This window comes from Argiope bruennichi, chromosome 3 (assembly GCF_947563725.1).
Source record: "Argiope bruennichi chromosome 3, qqArgBrue1.1, whole genome shotgun sequence".
NCBI classification, from domain to species: domain Eukaryota; kingdom Metazoa; phylum Arthropoda; class Arachnida; order Araneae; family Araneidae; genus Argiope; species Argiope bruennichi.
In genome coordinates this window covers 95,555,512-95,569,364 of record NC_079153.1, presented here as the reverse complement: position 1 = coordinate 95,569,364, position 13,853 = coordinate 95,555,512, and the positions used below count along the sequence as shown (strand labels likewise).

At 25.6% G+C, this 13,853-nt stretch overlaps 1 protein-coding gene across 3 annotated transcripts in view; it reads right to left on the bottom strand.

Moving 5' to 3' along the window:
- Positions 1-12,059, bottom strand: part of LOC129963489 (protein diaphanous-like) — a 38,310-nt gene extending 26,251 nt beyond the window's left edge. For all 3 annotated transcript variants that reach the window (XM_056077900.1, XM_056077899.1, XM_056077898.1), the window contains exons 1-8: positions 11,582-12,059; positions 10,060-10,098; positions 8,363-8,527; positions 7,872-7,970; positions 6,285-6,406; positions 6,119-6,187; positions 4,716-4,782; positions 102-235 (exon numbers count right to left, since the gene is read on the bottom strand). In XM_056077900.1, the coding sequence (XP_055933875.1) occupies positions 102-235; positions 4,716-4,782; positions 6,119-6,187; positions 6,285-6,406; positions 7,872-7,970; positions 8,363-8,527; positions 10,060-10,092 (689 nt within the window). In that variant the 5' untranslated portion in view covers positions 10,093-10,098; positions 11,582-12,059. The remainder of the gene's footprint in view (positions 1-101; positions 236-4,715; positions 4,783-6,118; positions 6,188-6,284; positions 6,407-7,871; positions 7,971-8,362; positions 8,528-10,059; positions 10,099-11,581) is intronic.
- Between the last annotated feature and the right edge of the window lie 1,794 nt (positions 12,060-13,853).

Here is a 13,853-nt window from a genome sequence, read left to right as displayed (position 1 = left end):
CTCCTTTGGAAATTCTAATAAATCACAATAATCTGTTAAAATATTTTGAGTGTGTGTTTTTTTACGGCAATCAGTTAAAAAAAATGAAATTCTGTTCATACCCATTAGGTGGCACAAGACACATTGCTGCCATTAGTTTAACAGCATCTGTCATAATGACTGGCACAGAAGGATCAATTGAGCGAGCAAGTATATTAAGAGCATCTGGATGTTTGAATATTTGTTTTAAACCAACCTGCAAGAAAAAAGAATTATTAGAAACAATCATGATTCAAATCATTATTTAATTAGTATTCACAGAAAAAAAAAAAGAAGAATCAACATAAAAAATCTAAATAGATTATTATCAAGTTATTCTTGAAAATACAATGAAACAAAGAAAGTTTAAGAAAAGGTTTTGTAATAGCTGAATAATTATTTTTTTTAATTAAAAACTATGTTTTCTGTGTACATGTTTAGTATTGTATCAGTAAGAAACTTGATAGCATTCAAGATTTATTTAATAAATGGAATTTAAAATAGCCAAAACAAAAAGAAAAGAAAGAAAAAAAAAAGCTTATTTTAAGAGCTTTCTGAAAGCAATTTTATCAAAATTTCATTGACTTTAGTAATATTACAACTGTTACTAATTTAAACTGTTGTGAGCATTCCCATTTTTAAAAATTTATTTAAATTCTATTACTGCTTAACACTCAAGGAAGGCACATTCACAACTGAAAATGGCTGACTTCATATCCATATTGTAAACACATATTTAAGCTGCCACTTGCAATGTTTAAATAAATTTAGTACCATTTTTCAATTATTAGTAACTTAAACAAAAAATTAGCTTTCTGTGGTTTATAGAAATCATTTAAACAATTTGAGATTTTTTTTAAAATCTACAAGATATAAACATTCTTTAGTGTAACAGACTTCTGCATCATAAATAAAAATAAAGTTGCAAAAAAAAAAAAAAATTTAATTCTAAAAAATAATCCTTTATATTCAAAATAAGCTATTTACAAACATTTGTGTATAGACACATTTAGATTTCTTTAAGAGCTATTATTACAGAAATTTTTATTTTATCAAACTAGCAGACCCGGCCACTCGTTGCTGTGGCTAAGGTTTTTGTTATATTACATAGTAGTAAACTATTCAAGGGAAACAGTAGGAGAACACGGTCATGGGGACCACCATGCTTTTTTACACAGATGCCATTTGTAAAAAAACATGGGGGACCTCCATAATTGATTTTCTACTACCATTGATATTGAGCAAAAATCAATACAAAAAAAATAAATTTAAATTTCTTTATTTTTTGTATTCAAGTTTGTAACAAATGAGTACATTACAAAGTTGTTAGTAAAAAACACGTAACACTTAAACTTATAAATGAGGTAGGTAGGGCAGATAGTTTTAAATCTTTGACAATAATGTTTATTATTTTGAATTATAAATACTTTTAATTTCAATTTAATTTAGAACTAATCGGTACACAATATTTTTGGTTAACCTGTCTTTAGCTAACACAAATAGATTTGACGGTTTTCCTACACGTGAACATGAACATATAGTTGTCCATGAGAAAAACGTGGATTTTCCAATTCTAAATCACAAATGGACATTGTTTGGCCTTGAGACTTATTTATAGACATGGCAAAAGCTAAACGAATTGGAAACTGTAACCTTTTGAAGGGCATCGTAGATTCTGATGGTATCATCGGAATATGTGGCAACAGGGCCACTTCTCCTTTAAACTTTCCAGTTAAAATGGTAGCTTCAAGTATACTTCCGGTCATCTTTTTGATGACCAAACGCGTACCGTTGCATAATCGTGGTGGATTCAAATTACGCAGGAGAATAATAGGTGAACCAATCTTTAATCGAAGGTTATGTGGTGGCATTCCAGGTATATCTAGTGAATTTAAAAATTCAATTGGAAAATTTACACTATCATTTTCATCAACAACAGTATCGATTGATTTAAAAGACATCAGATCGCCTGGTAACGACTGTTGTATTTGGAAGTTAATTTCGTCAACATCAACATTTTTGGCTGCCAAAATAGCACGATCACTGAGCCAGTTATGATTCAAGTAATTACTCTGTATATCCGGAAAAATACTCTGAATCAATTCATTTTTTTCCCTGAAGAACAGTGCAGAAATTGTCTGGCAGTTTAATTCATTGCGTATTTGGTTGCAGTTCTATTTTACCGTTCCCAATATCTAGTAATTGTTCAGAAAATATTTGTGCTGATGGATCATTTTGCAATTGTACGCGCATGTTTATGGCCAATCGAAGTGTTTCGACACTTCGCCATAAGAATGATTGTTTTAAACATGCATTTTAATTAAAGATTGGTGAACAATGAAGCACTAATAATTAAAAATGCAAGAAGAATTCCACTGTATTACTTTTACTATAATATGAATTCAATTTATACTTTAGTCTAAATAACACGTGATCGGCTATGCTAATACCAAAAATTGAAAAAGTAAGAACAATTGAATTTCATTGTATTGCGTTTACTACAAAATAAATTTAACTTATACTTTAGCCTCAGCAGCACGTGGTGGTTATGCCATTAAATTGTAGCTTATGTGAAACGTTGGTACTTTTAACACAGCGCCATCTGTTAGAATACTTACTCAATCTAGTCAACAGATATCGCCATCTGTTAGAATCGCTTGGAGCTAACAGATAATTGTGACTGTCAAATAATGAACAAATAATTTGTTCCTTCTTAATACCTTCCTTCTTAGTATAAACCCTTTATGATGTATAATAAATCCTCTAACTTCAGTGATACAGATTCTGGCTTCCTCAGCTTAAAGGAAAGAATTTTTTTTTAAAAAAAGTTTTATATTCCACACATGAAGTTGCCATGAGATTTATTCCGTCATTGATACATTTGTCTGTTGCAATAATTCAAAATTCATTTACAAAATGAAATCGGTTTCAGAAACATTTATTAAATAATGATACGCATTGTAGCTGAAGTGAATGATAGCTGACATAACTTGATACGTACATGCAGTTTATCAGTAAAGAAATGAAAAACTGAAATGATTATTGTAACCATTTTTTATTATCATATCTTCAATAATTTATATAAAAAAAGATTAAATTTCATTTAGCATACAAATGAGTTAATATATTTTTATTATCCGATTAGAGGAACTTGTGATTGGCTCGTTCACTTACCTTTTTTACGATATCCTTAACAAAAGAAATAAAATCATTTAATTGAAAATTCAATGAAGGTAACAAATGTTATTGCCGTGCAACATTTTTCTTAGTAAACAGTCAGATAAAGAATCGGAATTCATTCAAAACGAAAAGTAATAATTATCCGTGTGCACCTCCAAGTATTTTTCCAAACTTCTTTATAATTAAAAAAAGCAGAATTTTAGTATGTTATATTAATCAGTGATCCGTTAAAACGTTTGTAATTAATCATTTTCAAATAAAATATCTTATTTCTGAGAATTGCCACAGTGAACAGTAATACAAAATTCAAACATAAGATCGTGATACTTTATCCTTTGCAACGTATCAAATTTATTGTATGCATTAAAAAATAATTGTGGAAAATGATATCTTATTCCTGAGAAACGTTTTCAGATAGGATCATAAATAATTCGAACATTCGGATTCGAAACGTAATGCAAATGCGTGAGTTTTTCTACGCCAGTTGGGGTAACGCTATGCAGATTAGAAATTTTTAATTTCCTTTATTCTGTTTTATTTTAATTCAAAAGTACTTAAGAATGAATATGAAAGATCTATTAATTAACAATGTTTAATTTTAAATGCATCAAACATTAAGAAAATAAATAGAATCGTTTCAAATAATCAGCCGAAAAATCTTAAGCCTAGCCTCATGGCTGTTGGGAAAAAAAACTGAAGCCGTACTCATTTCGCAATGGGAAAAATGAAAAGATTTTTTTGACGGGAAAGTTAGTTTTTAATTAATAATTAAAACTCTAATTAAAAATTCAAAAAAAAGGGCTATCCTATCTTTTAAGTTAGATCAAACTGCACACGGTGTGCAAATTTGATTAAAATCGGTTAAGTAGTTTAGGAGTCCATCGCGGACAAACAACGTGACACGTAATTTATATATATTAAGATAAGACACATACTTGAAATTTTGCTCATAAGTAGTGAAATAAAAACATGGTGTTAATTATATATTTATAACAAATAATTACATTAAAAAAAAACAAAATTTTCATACACTGAATATATCAATAGCTTCTTCTGAAACTCAAAATTAAAACAAAAAATCGAACGGAAATATTGCTCTAAATATTCCTACCTATAAAATTAATCATTAAGAAAAAGTTTTTAAAATCATATCAAAAAGAAAATCTAGTAATAAAAAAATTAATCCCGGCTATTAGTATATAATAACTGTAATTCTTAGATGAAAAATTGAAATTTTAATAGCAAACAGTACACTTAATTCAAATAATTATGAAAAAAATTTAAAAATATCAATATTATCAATAAGCATATAAAGAACCAAGTTTGAAAAAAAATAAACAACCATTTTATTTAGTACATTAAAGAAAAATTATTAAAACTCATATACCATCCTTTATGTCAAAGAAAGTTTCAGAAGATATCATATTTTAAAGGTGCATAAGGTGATAAATATAAAAACAAATCTTTAATTTTAAGAAATTAATTTTTAAAAATTTTAAATAATAAAGAATACTTACAGTATTATTCATAAGTGCTTTTATACATTTAATACATTCATGTTGAACACGTTCATATTTTACATTTCTGTAAAAGAGAAAAGATCATATAATAAACATACTTTCATAATTCTCATTCCATAGAAATATACAAATAAATCAATAAAATATTTTACAACCAAATTTTAATATAAACATTATGCATATAATTCATTTCAAATTTTTTTTTCATCCAATATAAAGAGACCAAAGAAAAAGGACAAATTCCTGATGCAGGTGTTCTTTAAAATTAAAAAATTGACTTCTTATTTCCATAAAATGAAATGCAAAATATTTTGATATGATGCAGGCATCTTTATACAAGACTAATTTCATCAAACATAAAAAAAATATGTTGAATATTATTTTACAGAAATTACAAGGAATATTTTGTTATTGATTTAAAGATATAATTTAATTTATATGCATAATGCACAATTTATGTTTGGTTTACAAGAGCACTTTTTTACTGAGATAGTTGAAAGAGTAAAGACTGCCATATATTAATTTGAAACTGTTACTGTATTTGACTTCTGTTAATTTGAAAGTAAGGAAGGGGAAAATCATCGAAATAAAGCAAATTTATAGTTATAATATTTCAATTCCTTTAGATTTGGAATGAAAAATATTTTTACATACAAACTGCTTTTAGTTATCACATTGAATTTTTGCCATTAAAATAAAAGAGAAAAAGAAGAGAAATGAGAAAAAAAGTAATGAGTTTTAATCAAAATAATATGTATTTCATCCTAAAATATTTTTTTTAAAGAAATGCATATTTAATACTGTTTGAGAAATAAATGAAAGAGATGTCGTTCACTTCTATGTTATTACCATAGTCAGATATCTTGATGTAGCAAAAGTGAAAGAATCATATTTTTGAATCTTAAGGAGAAATAAAACTATATGATGAAAATTTTTTCAATGTGGATTTATTATGTTTGTATTCCATTTAAAAATTAAATAATATAAATTCTATATCATTAAAAATTAAACACATAAATGTAAAAAATGAATTTGAAGATATCTTTGTGTATAATCTTACAAAAGTATACATTCAAGATGCATTAAAATCTTTTTCAAAAATTTTAACATACAATTAGAAGTTTTTAAAAAACCATAAACATGACTACACTATAAAAACAAATACTATAACAAAAAATTATTATAGTAACATATATAACATATGTTACTATAATAAGTAGCATATATACACTATAACACACATAAACAACCAACAGAAAGAAATAAAAATGTAACCCCAAAAATACAATTTCATAATATTCAATTATCAATAATACTTTTTTTAAATGAAATTTACTATAATAAAAGAATTAGAAAAAAATTTATGCTTAATGAATAAAAATAAAACAAAGAAGACCTACTTTCCGTAACACAAATTTAAAATTTGAAGCAATTTATCTAAGCCTTTGCTTCCAAAATCTTGAACCCAACTAGAAAAAGTAAAGAAAAAAAAATTGGAATTTTCAAGAAAGGAACAGTAAAATTTATTTTTAATGAATAATCAAATCTTTAATTTTACTCACTTACCTAACTGTGTTATTTGTTAATGCTATCCTCAATGATTCTAAACATTGGAATAACTTATGAACACTCAAATCAGAATTACTTAAATAAGATATATAATCAGCTGGACTGTCCAGCCTATTGTTCTGTAAAAAAAAAAAAAAAAGAATTAGCAGAATATTACATATCTTTGATTCACTATATTATGATTTCTAATGAATAAAATATATTTCATTAAAAACTTATTTTCATGTCTAATAATAAAGCTCCTTAAACTACAGATTGCAAGGGTCATCTGAGAAAATACTGGAGTTATGAAAGCTTTGACATCTCATTGTTTTTTAATACTTATAAGTGTAATATATATGAAAATCCTTTTCAATTAATAAATATTTCATTAAATTTTAAAAAATTATATTTTGTTAAATATCATTAAGTAAAGTTATATTTATACATGTTTACTTCCTCATACACAAAGTAGAGAGAGAGCATTGTAATCGCATAAAAAATTCGAATTCGAGACTTTGAAAATCTATGCGTTTCTGACCTCCCTGTGTTTGAAATATCCATATATAGAAAAATGTCTGACTTTTTGTTTATCTATGTATGTGACAAAGATAACTCATAAATGCTTTAAACTAAATGGATGGAATTTGATATATAGTGTTTACATCAAATTTGTAGATTTCTATCAAATATTGAGCAAAATTTATCCAGAGGAAGTTATCAGTCTAGCTGTTAGAATATAAGTTAACTACAAAAGGAGGAGAGCTAGATGGATAAAATTTGGTATACAGATTTAAAATCTATATTGTAGATACCCATGAATGTTTGATAAAATCCTATAAAGTGTTAACTATCTGTTGGTCTGTACTTTCAGAAATATGTAGGATAACTAAAAAATGCAGTGACTTGAAAATCAATGATATCAATTTGATATGTATTTTTGTGACTACAATAGCAGTTCTATATCAATTTTTATTTCAATCAATTGAGAAAAATGCATCTAAAACACAAATTCAAATTTTGAATGCTTTGAATCTCATAGCTCGAATTAATCGCCAAGAATCACACCATAGATTCAGAAAAAAAACTAAATTCATGCCAAAGATTCATATTTTGAAATTATTGTACGCCACTAACATGCAAACTGCAATCTGGGATAACACTTTTATTAGAGAGTATGCGAGAAAGTTTTGGGGTGACAATTCCCATTGGTTAAATTAAATTTTGATTTTTAAAATTGATGCAAGGTTGCATTAAAAGTATTTATTTTTCCTTTTTAAAATAAATAAAAATAAAAATAGGGATTTGTAAGATTGCCCAGTTTTTTCAAGGAGCTAGACAATGAGATGAGGATATGTAAGAAGTTTCATCAAAAATTAATAAAAATCTAAAGTTTCCAATTATGACATGCCTACAAGGAGAAATGAATTTTGAAGGCTATATTTTAATTATCATTATTTTAAAAATCAGAAATAAACTGCTACAAAGTAGAGATGAAATATATATTTTATATATAATAGAACTGAGAAATTTCCTAAGTTCTTGTATAGCAAATAATGAAATAAGCTTTATAACACTACAACTGATACAAATACTGAAACTTACTAATGTGGTTTTTTTCATGTGGAGAATTAATAACTTCTTTTCTGCAATTCCTTTATTTCTTAAAGGTGCTTTATTTTCTTCTGTTAAATTCATGTCATCCTGAGAAAACATTATTATGAATCATAAATCAAATTAATTATCTTCAAAAAAATCCAATTACAAATGATTATATTAAATTTTCAAAAAACACAAACTGACTAAGAAATGTTATAAAATACTTTATTGTATACTCAGAAAGACCAAAACTGGAAGAACTCATTTGGTTTTCCATTTTTTTGGTTTCCATATTTAAGTTACATGACTAATTTAGGATAGCAATCATCTAAAAAATACATTAAGTGCCAAAATTAGCTCGAGACTTTTTTTCCCTCCTATAAAATGTGCAATTTAGCATTTAGTGCACTTTCCCTTTTCTGACCTTTAATTATTTATAAAACTGCATATACATTATTAAACTGATGCAAAATATTGAGAAAAAAAATTCAACATACAAGCATCATTTCAAACTGAACATTTATTTGTTCATCTGTAAGGTAATCCAAGTTCTCTACATCATTCTGAACTTGGTCTGTAAAATCATCTGAATGCGGTCTCTGTGTGTGCGCCCACTTCGCTTTGTCCTTCTTGGATTTACCAAGTCCACCAAACTTTTCAAGCTGTGAAAGATGAAATCAATAATCAAAAATAATAAACTAATAAGGCAAGAAAAAAAAGCTAAACAAATTTCAAAATTTTAATTAATAAAACAACTTTTTTTATAGTAAATATAACTCAAATGTGAAATAAAGATGAAGCTATCATAACAAAACAATCTGTTGATTAAAACAATTTCAAACAATATATCTAGTAATTATTCTTAATGAAAATGCCATAAATAAAATTATGATTTATCTCTTTCTGAAATAAAAGAAATTAGCAAATCAGATAAATAGTTATTGAATCAATTAATTTATCTAAAACAATAAAAAAATACTAAAATATATAGAATTACTAATCATACAAAAATTCTTGGCTTTATGAGGATTAAAACATTTTCATTATCACAGTATATTAAGCAGCAATACATAATCAAAGAAAGATTTTCTTCATATGTTACAAAAGAAAATTTAAAATGAAAATATTGGTAAAATCCTTTTCATTTTTCATTACATTAAAGAATACATCTATAATTGAAATACAATTTAAAATGCATTTAACATTATATATTTCATTTTTTGTTTCAAAAATAAATCATTGCAAAATAATATGATTTGTATATCCAAAAAATAGATCCAATCCAAAAAATGTCCAATTTTAACAAACTAATCACCATATTTAACTTTTAGTAAATTTAATATTTGCTTTATCTATATGTCTTTTTAAATTCAATATGTTTTTTAGCATATAAATAAAGCTATCTAATAAAAGCAAGAAAATATTATTTGTACACAAGCAACTAGCCAGAATGGAACTACAATTGAAAATAATGCTATGATATATTTGCAAAAATACTGCAAATCTGTTTGTAAACAAATAGCAAATAATGACTTTATATAGTTTCAATATTAAATAAGTAACAAAAATCTATTTTGAAATTATACAGTATTTATAAGATAAAATAGTTAATGAAGGATAGGTTTTTAACTTGTTAATAAAAATATTAGAATATATTTAGATTTAATAAAATTACAAACTTTTTATTTAACAAAAAGAAATTAAATAAGTAACAGTAATGACAAAGAATATTTCAAATAAACCATTTTCCATGATAATAATAAAAATAGAAAAAGAATTATTGATTTTAATGCTGGCTATGCAAAAATATAAGTTGAAAAATATTTCAGATCCGAGATGAAAATAAGTAAATAACCATTTTTAGACAATAAATATGAATGTATCAAATATATATTTATCAACCACTAAAAATTAAAAATATACATAAATAAAGATACTTAAGAAATATTTGCAAATTAATGCAATCTATTTTTCAAATAATTAATGAATAAGACTATAATGAATTTACTTTATATGTTCTAAATAGAATGATGTAAACATAAAAAAACAAAAATATTTTTCAAAAAACTTTTTTTTCCCAATATAAAAAAAAAATACATAAAACATAGTAAAAAAATGAAAATTTTATAAAAATGGAAACTGCATAAAGTCAAACACTTGCATTCCATATAAAAAAAAGAAACAATTTACTTACCAAATTACCACTTCTTTTATCTTTTGCTGACATTTTTGCCTAGCACGAAAGAAAAAAATATTAAGAGTCAAATAATATCAAGCAAATAAATCATATGAAAAAGTTTCATCAAAATTACAATTTCTAGTTTAGTGAAATAATAAATTTTAAAACTTTAAACCATTTTTTTAAATCTGAAAATTAAAATGAACAGGTCCATGCTTCTCACATCATGCAGATATAACATCGAATCACTTTATTCATGATAATAAAATTTTACTTTTAAAATGGCATACTGGCTCTTGTCATTTTAAGAAATAAACTTCTTAGATTCTTTTTTAATTCTGCATTATATTTCTTATACATCTTAAAAGAATAATCATAAATCACAAAGTACATTTTTAAATTTGAATCAAATGCCTCTTGAACAGCATTTGAAGAAAAGAGAAAATATTTCTATTGATATTACTTGATATGAGGGAATATTTAATTTCATACATTTAAAAAATCCCTCTAGACAACAATATAGCAACTAAATAACATTGATTTATTTTTAATAAAATATTATACAAAGATCACAGTTTATTATGTAATTTAAAAATTTTCTAAATCAAAACTTTTAAAAAAATTTTAACATATACTGGCAAGAATAGATGACTAAATGTTAAAAAATGCTTCTATACTTCATGAATGAAGTTTTTCCATTAATATATCCTATAAAACTCTTCAAATATTGTAATTCATACTTTTAAAAGAGATTCAAAACAAAATAATTATGCTTTATAAGTAAAAATCAATTTTTTTTTTTAAATACTATACAAATATGTACATACTAGCAAAAAGGTCAATGTTTATTTTGCCTGTTTCACATACAAATTTGCTTAATAAATTCAGATCAATATAATAAGATATGAAAATGATTTTTTGATTCTTTTCCTTCTACACTTTTATTCAGGTCTATGTTTCTTCCATTAATTTCTTACTCTAGTTTGAAATAAAAAATGAAAAAAATTCACAGTCTTTTTGGCAAATTAGTTGTGTATTTTTCTACTAAGGCAGGGATATGCAACATATTCAAAATTCTTTTTAATTAATACAAAAAAAAATATTTTTAGAACATAATGCCAATGATGAGTTCATTAACAAATAAACAGGGGTATAAATAAGCATTACAGAATTTGTGTGCTTTATATATCTACTAGCAATTGGATCTGATTTGCTTATCTTTTACAAAATATTATGCAACAAATCTAAAGAAAAATAGAATGGTTAGTAATTATAGAATATTTACAAGGTGAAAACAACGAAGGTACTTGATAGCTAAAGTCTTCTTCAAATTTTATAAAATAATCAATAATAGTATTATAAAATTCAAATACACAAACAAAAACAAATTGACGTTAGAAAGTACTAATTGCAAAATCATCAAAGATCAGATAAATATTACAGAATAATGATACTTATTCTAGGAATTATGGCTGTTTGAAATAAAATATTACCAATAAATATAATTTTTATAAACAATTTTAATATTTTTACTTACTTGTTTTGGATGTTACTTGTAACTAGCAACAAGTATCAAATGTAAATAAACACAACGGTAGAAAGTTTTTGTCAGCAGAGTTCAAATTGAAATGCTAAAATATTCATATAGTCAAATGAAAAACTACATCACATTAATCGGTGGATAAAAAATCGGTGTGGTTCAAAATATTGACAGTGTTTATTTCGCTCCAAAACCGGTCCTCCCATTTTTGGACAAAGTTAAAAGTGTGATATATGGATATTAACAAGTTTGGGCGTATGATCTGTAACAAATTAAGAGAAGATTTAATGTAATAATGTCGGGCAGTCGGTTGACACTAACGTAAGCCACAAGGGGATAATCAGTAGGGGATGTAAAAGATAAGTTTAACATAGAAAAAGTTTACAGTGTGCGCCAATTAAAAAAAAAACAGACGTAAATACCACACACGAATCCTGTTTCCGTATTCAAACTTCACGCGTTGCCATACGACCTTTTCGATATAAGTTTCTGACTCACTGCTATAAAAAGATAAATATGTCACAATTCCGAATGTCACTTTCTCAGATTTTGAAATAAAAAAGAAGCATGTATTGAATATTCAGTTGACTCGTTTGTGTGTTTATTAAAAAAATTCTTTCAAATTATAATTTAAATACAGAATGAACCTCTATTTCAAATTTTATCTTTCCATTCGACTCATAAATTTCAAAATGATATTGTCTGATGGGTTAAGATGCCTTACTTATTTGAATTTAGAATTTAGCCACTTCCAGTTTAGAAGTTCGTGCGCAGCATATGCTTTTGTTGGGAGTAATACAAGAAAAGACACGAAGTAACGAAAGAAACTTCGTTAAATAAAGACAAATACTTCATATAATAACAAAACCACGTGACCCTCGACAGCATTGAACACTTGACTAGAATTATTTTTGACGGATCAAAAAAAATTGAAAACGGAGATGGGACACTCTAATGTTATTGTTAAATTAAAAAAAAAACAAGTATCATGTTGTTTACAGTATTGAAAACTTAAAATTTGTGTTTGATTGTGCAATACTGCATAACGTAATTTCCTGATATTTTATAAAGTAATTAATAATATTTTAAACCACCTACTTCAGCATGAGAAAAGTTTTAATTTCACTCTCGTACTGCAAAACCTGTTTATTTTTTCAAGCAATAATAATTATTTTTCCGCTTATTGCTTCTAAATACCCGACATGTACTTTAATATTCGAATTCGGCACTTTTCCCATTGCAAAACGGCGTTTTATCCATTCAATTTCTGAATATATGAACGACAAAGGCAAATCATAGCAACTGGGAAATTTTTAAAGATGTTGTTTCAATGCAAGATATGAACCTCTACATCTAATTTTGAATAGTCCTTCTTTTTTAATTATATTATTTCAACTACAAACATAGATAGCAAGGCAATTTTCCCTCGTATCTAGACTTTACTATTGGAATAAATTATGAAAATCACACTCACAAATAATTACTTTTAAAAATATGAAACATTAAGAACTTTTTTTTATTTTTCTATAAATATTATGAGCTTTATTTTCTCGTATCTTCTTAAGTATAAAGTAAGTATTATTACCGTCAAAAAAGAATTCGAACTCGCGAGTTCGAATATTTGAAGGGAGAACTCAAGAAAGTTTACTGAAATACGAAGCATCTCGACTTTTAAGAGCTTCTTAACTTCGAGAAAAATATTTTTTTCATTTTAATAAAATGCCTATGAATAGTATAACTTAAAGATGCTTTGCAAATGTACTGTAGGGATATTAAAACAAATTTGTAGATTTCAATAACATTTTGAATGAAATCCATTTAGAGAAAATATATCTGTCTGGTTGGCTGTTCGATAGCAAATGATAACTAAAAAATGTAAAAGACTACTACATAGATAAAATTTTGTACATGGGCTTTGCATTGTGTGTGTATATATATATATATATATATATATATATATATATATATATATATATATATATATATATATATATATATATATATATATTTCTGAATTTGAACCGAATCTGCGCCCCCACATCAGAGGGGGGTCCCAGATCGAATAGAAAGTTTATTTTACGTTTCCTTCTTTAATGAACTTTTTTTAAAACAAAATATCAGAACACTGTAAAATCCGTCAGTTTTATGTTAGCTTCTTCATTAATCTCTCGTATGAACGTATCTCTATATTCTATAAAATAAATATTCGGCCTTTAATTTCCCAATATTTATCATAGTAAAATGAGACTGACAAAATAATTACCTTTCT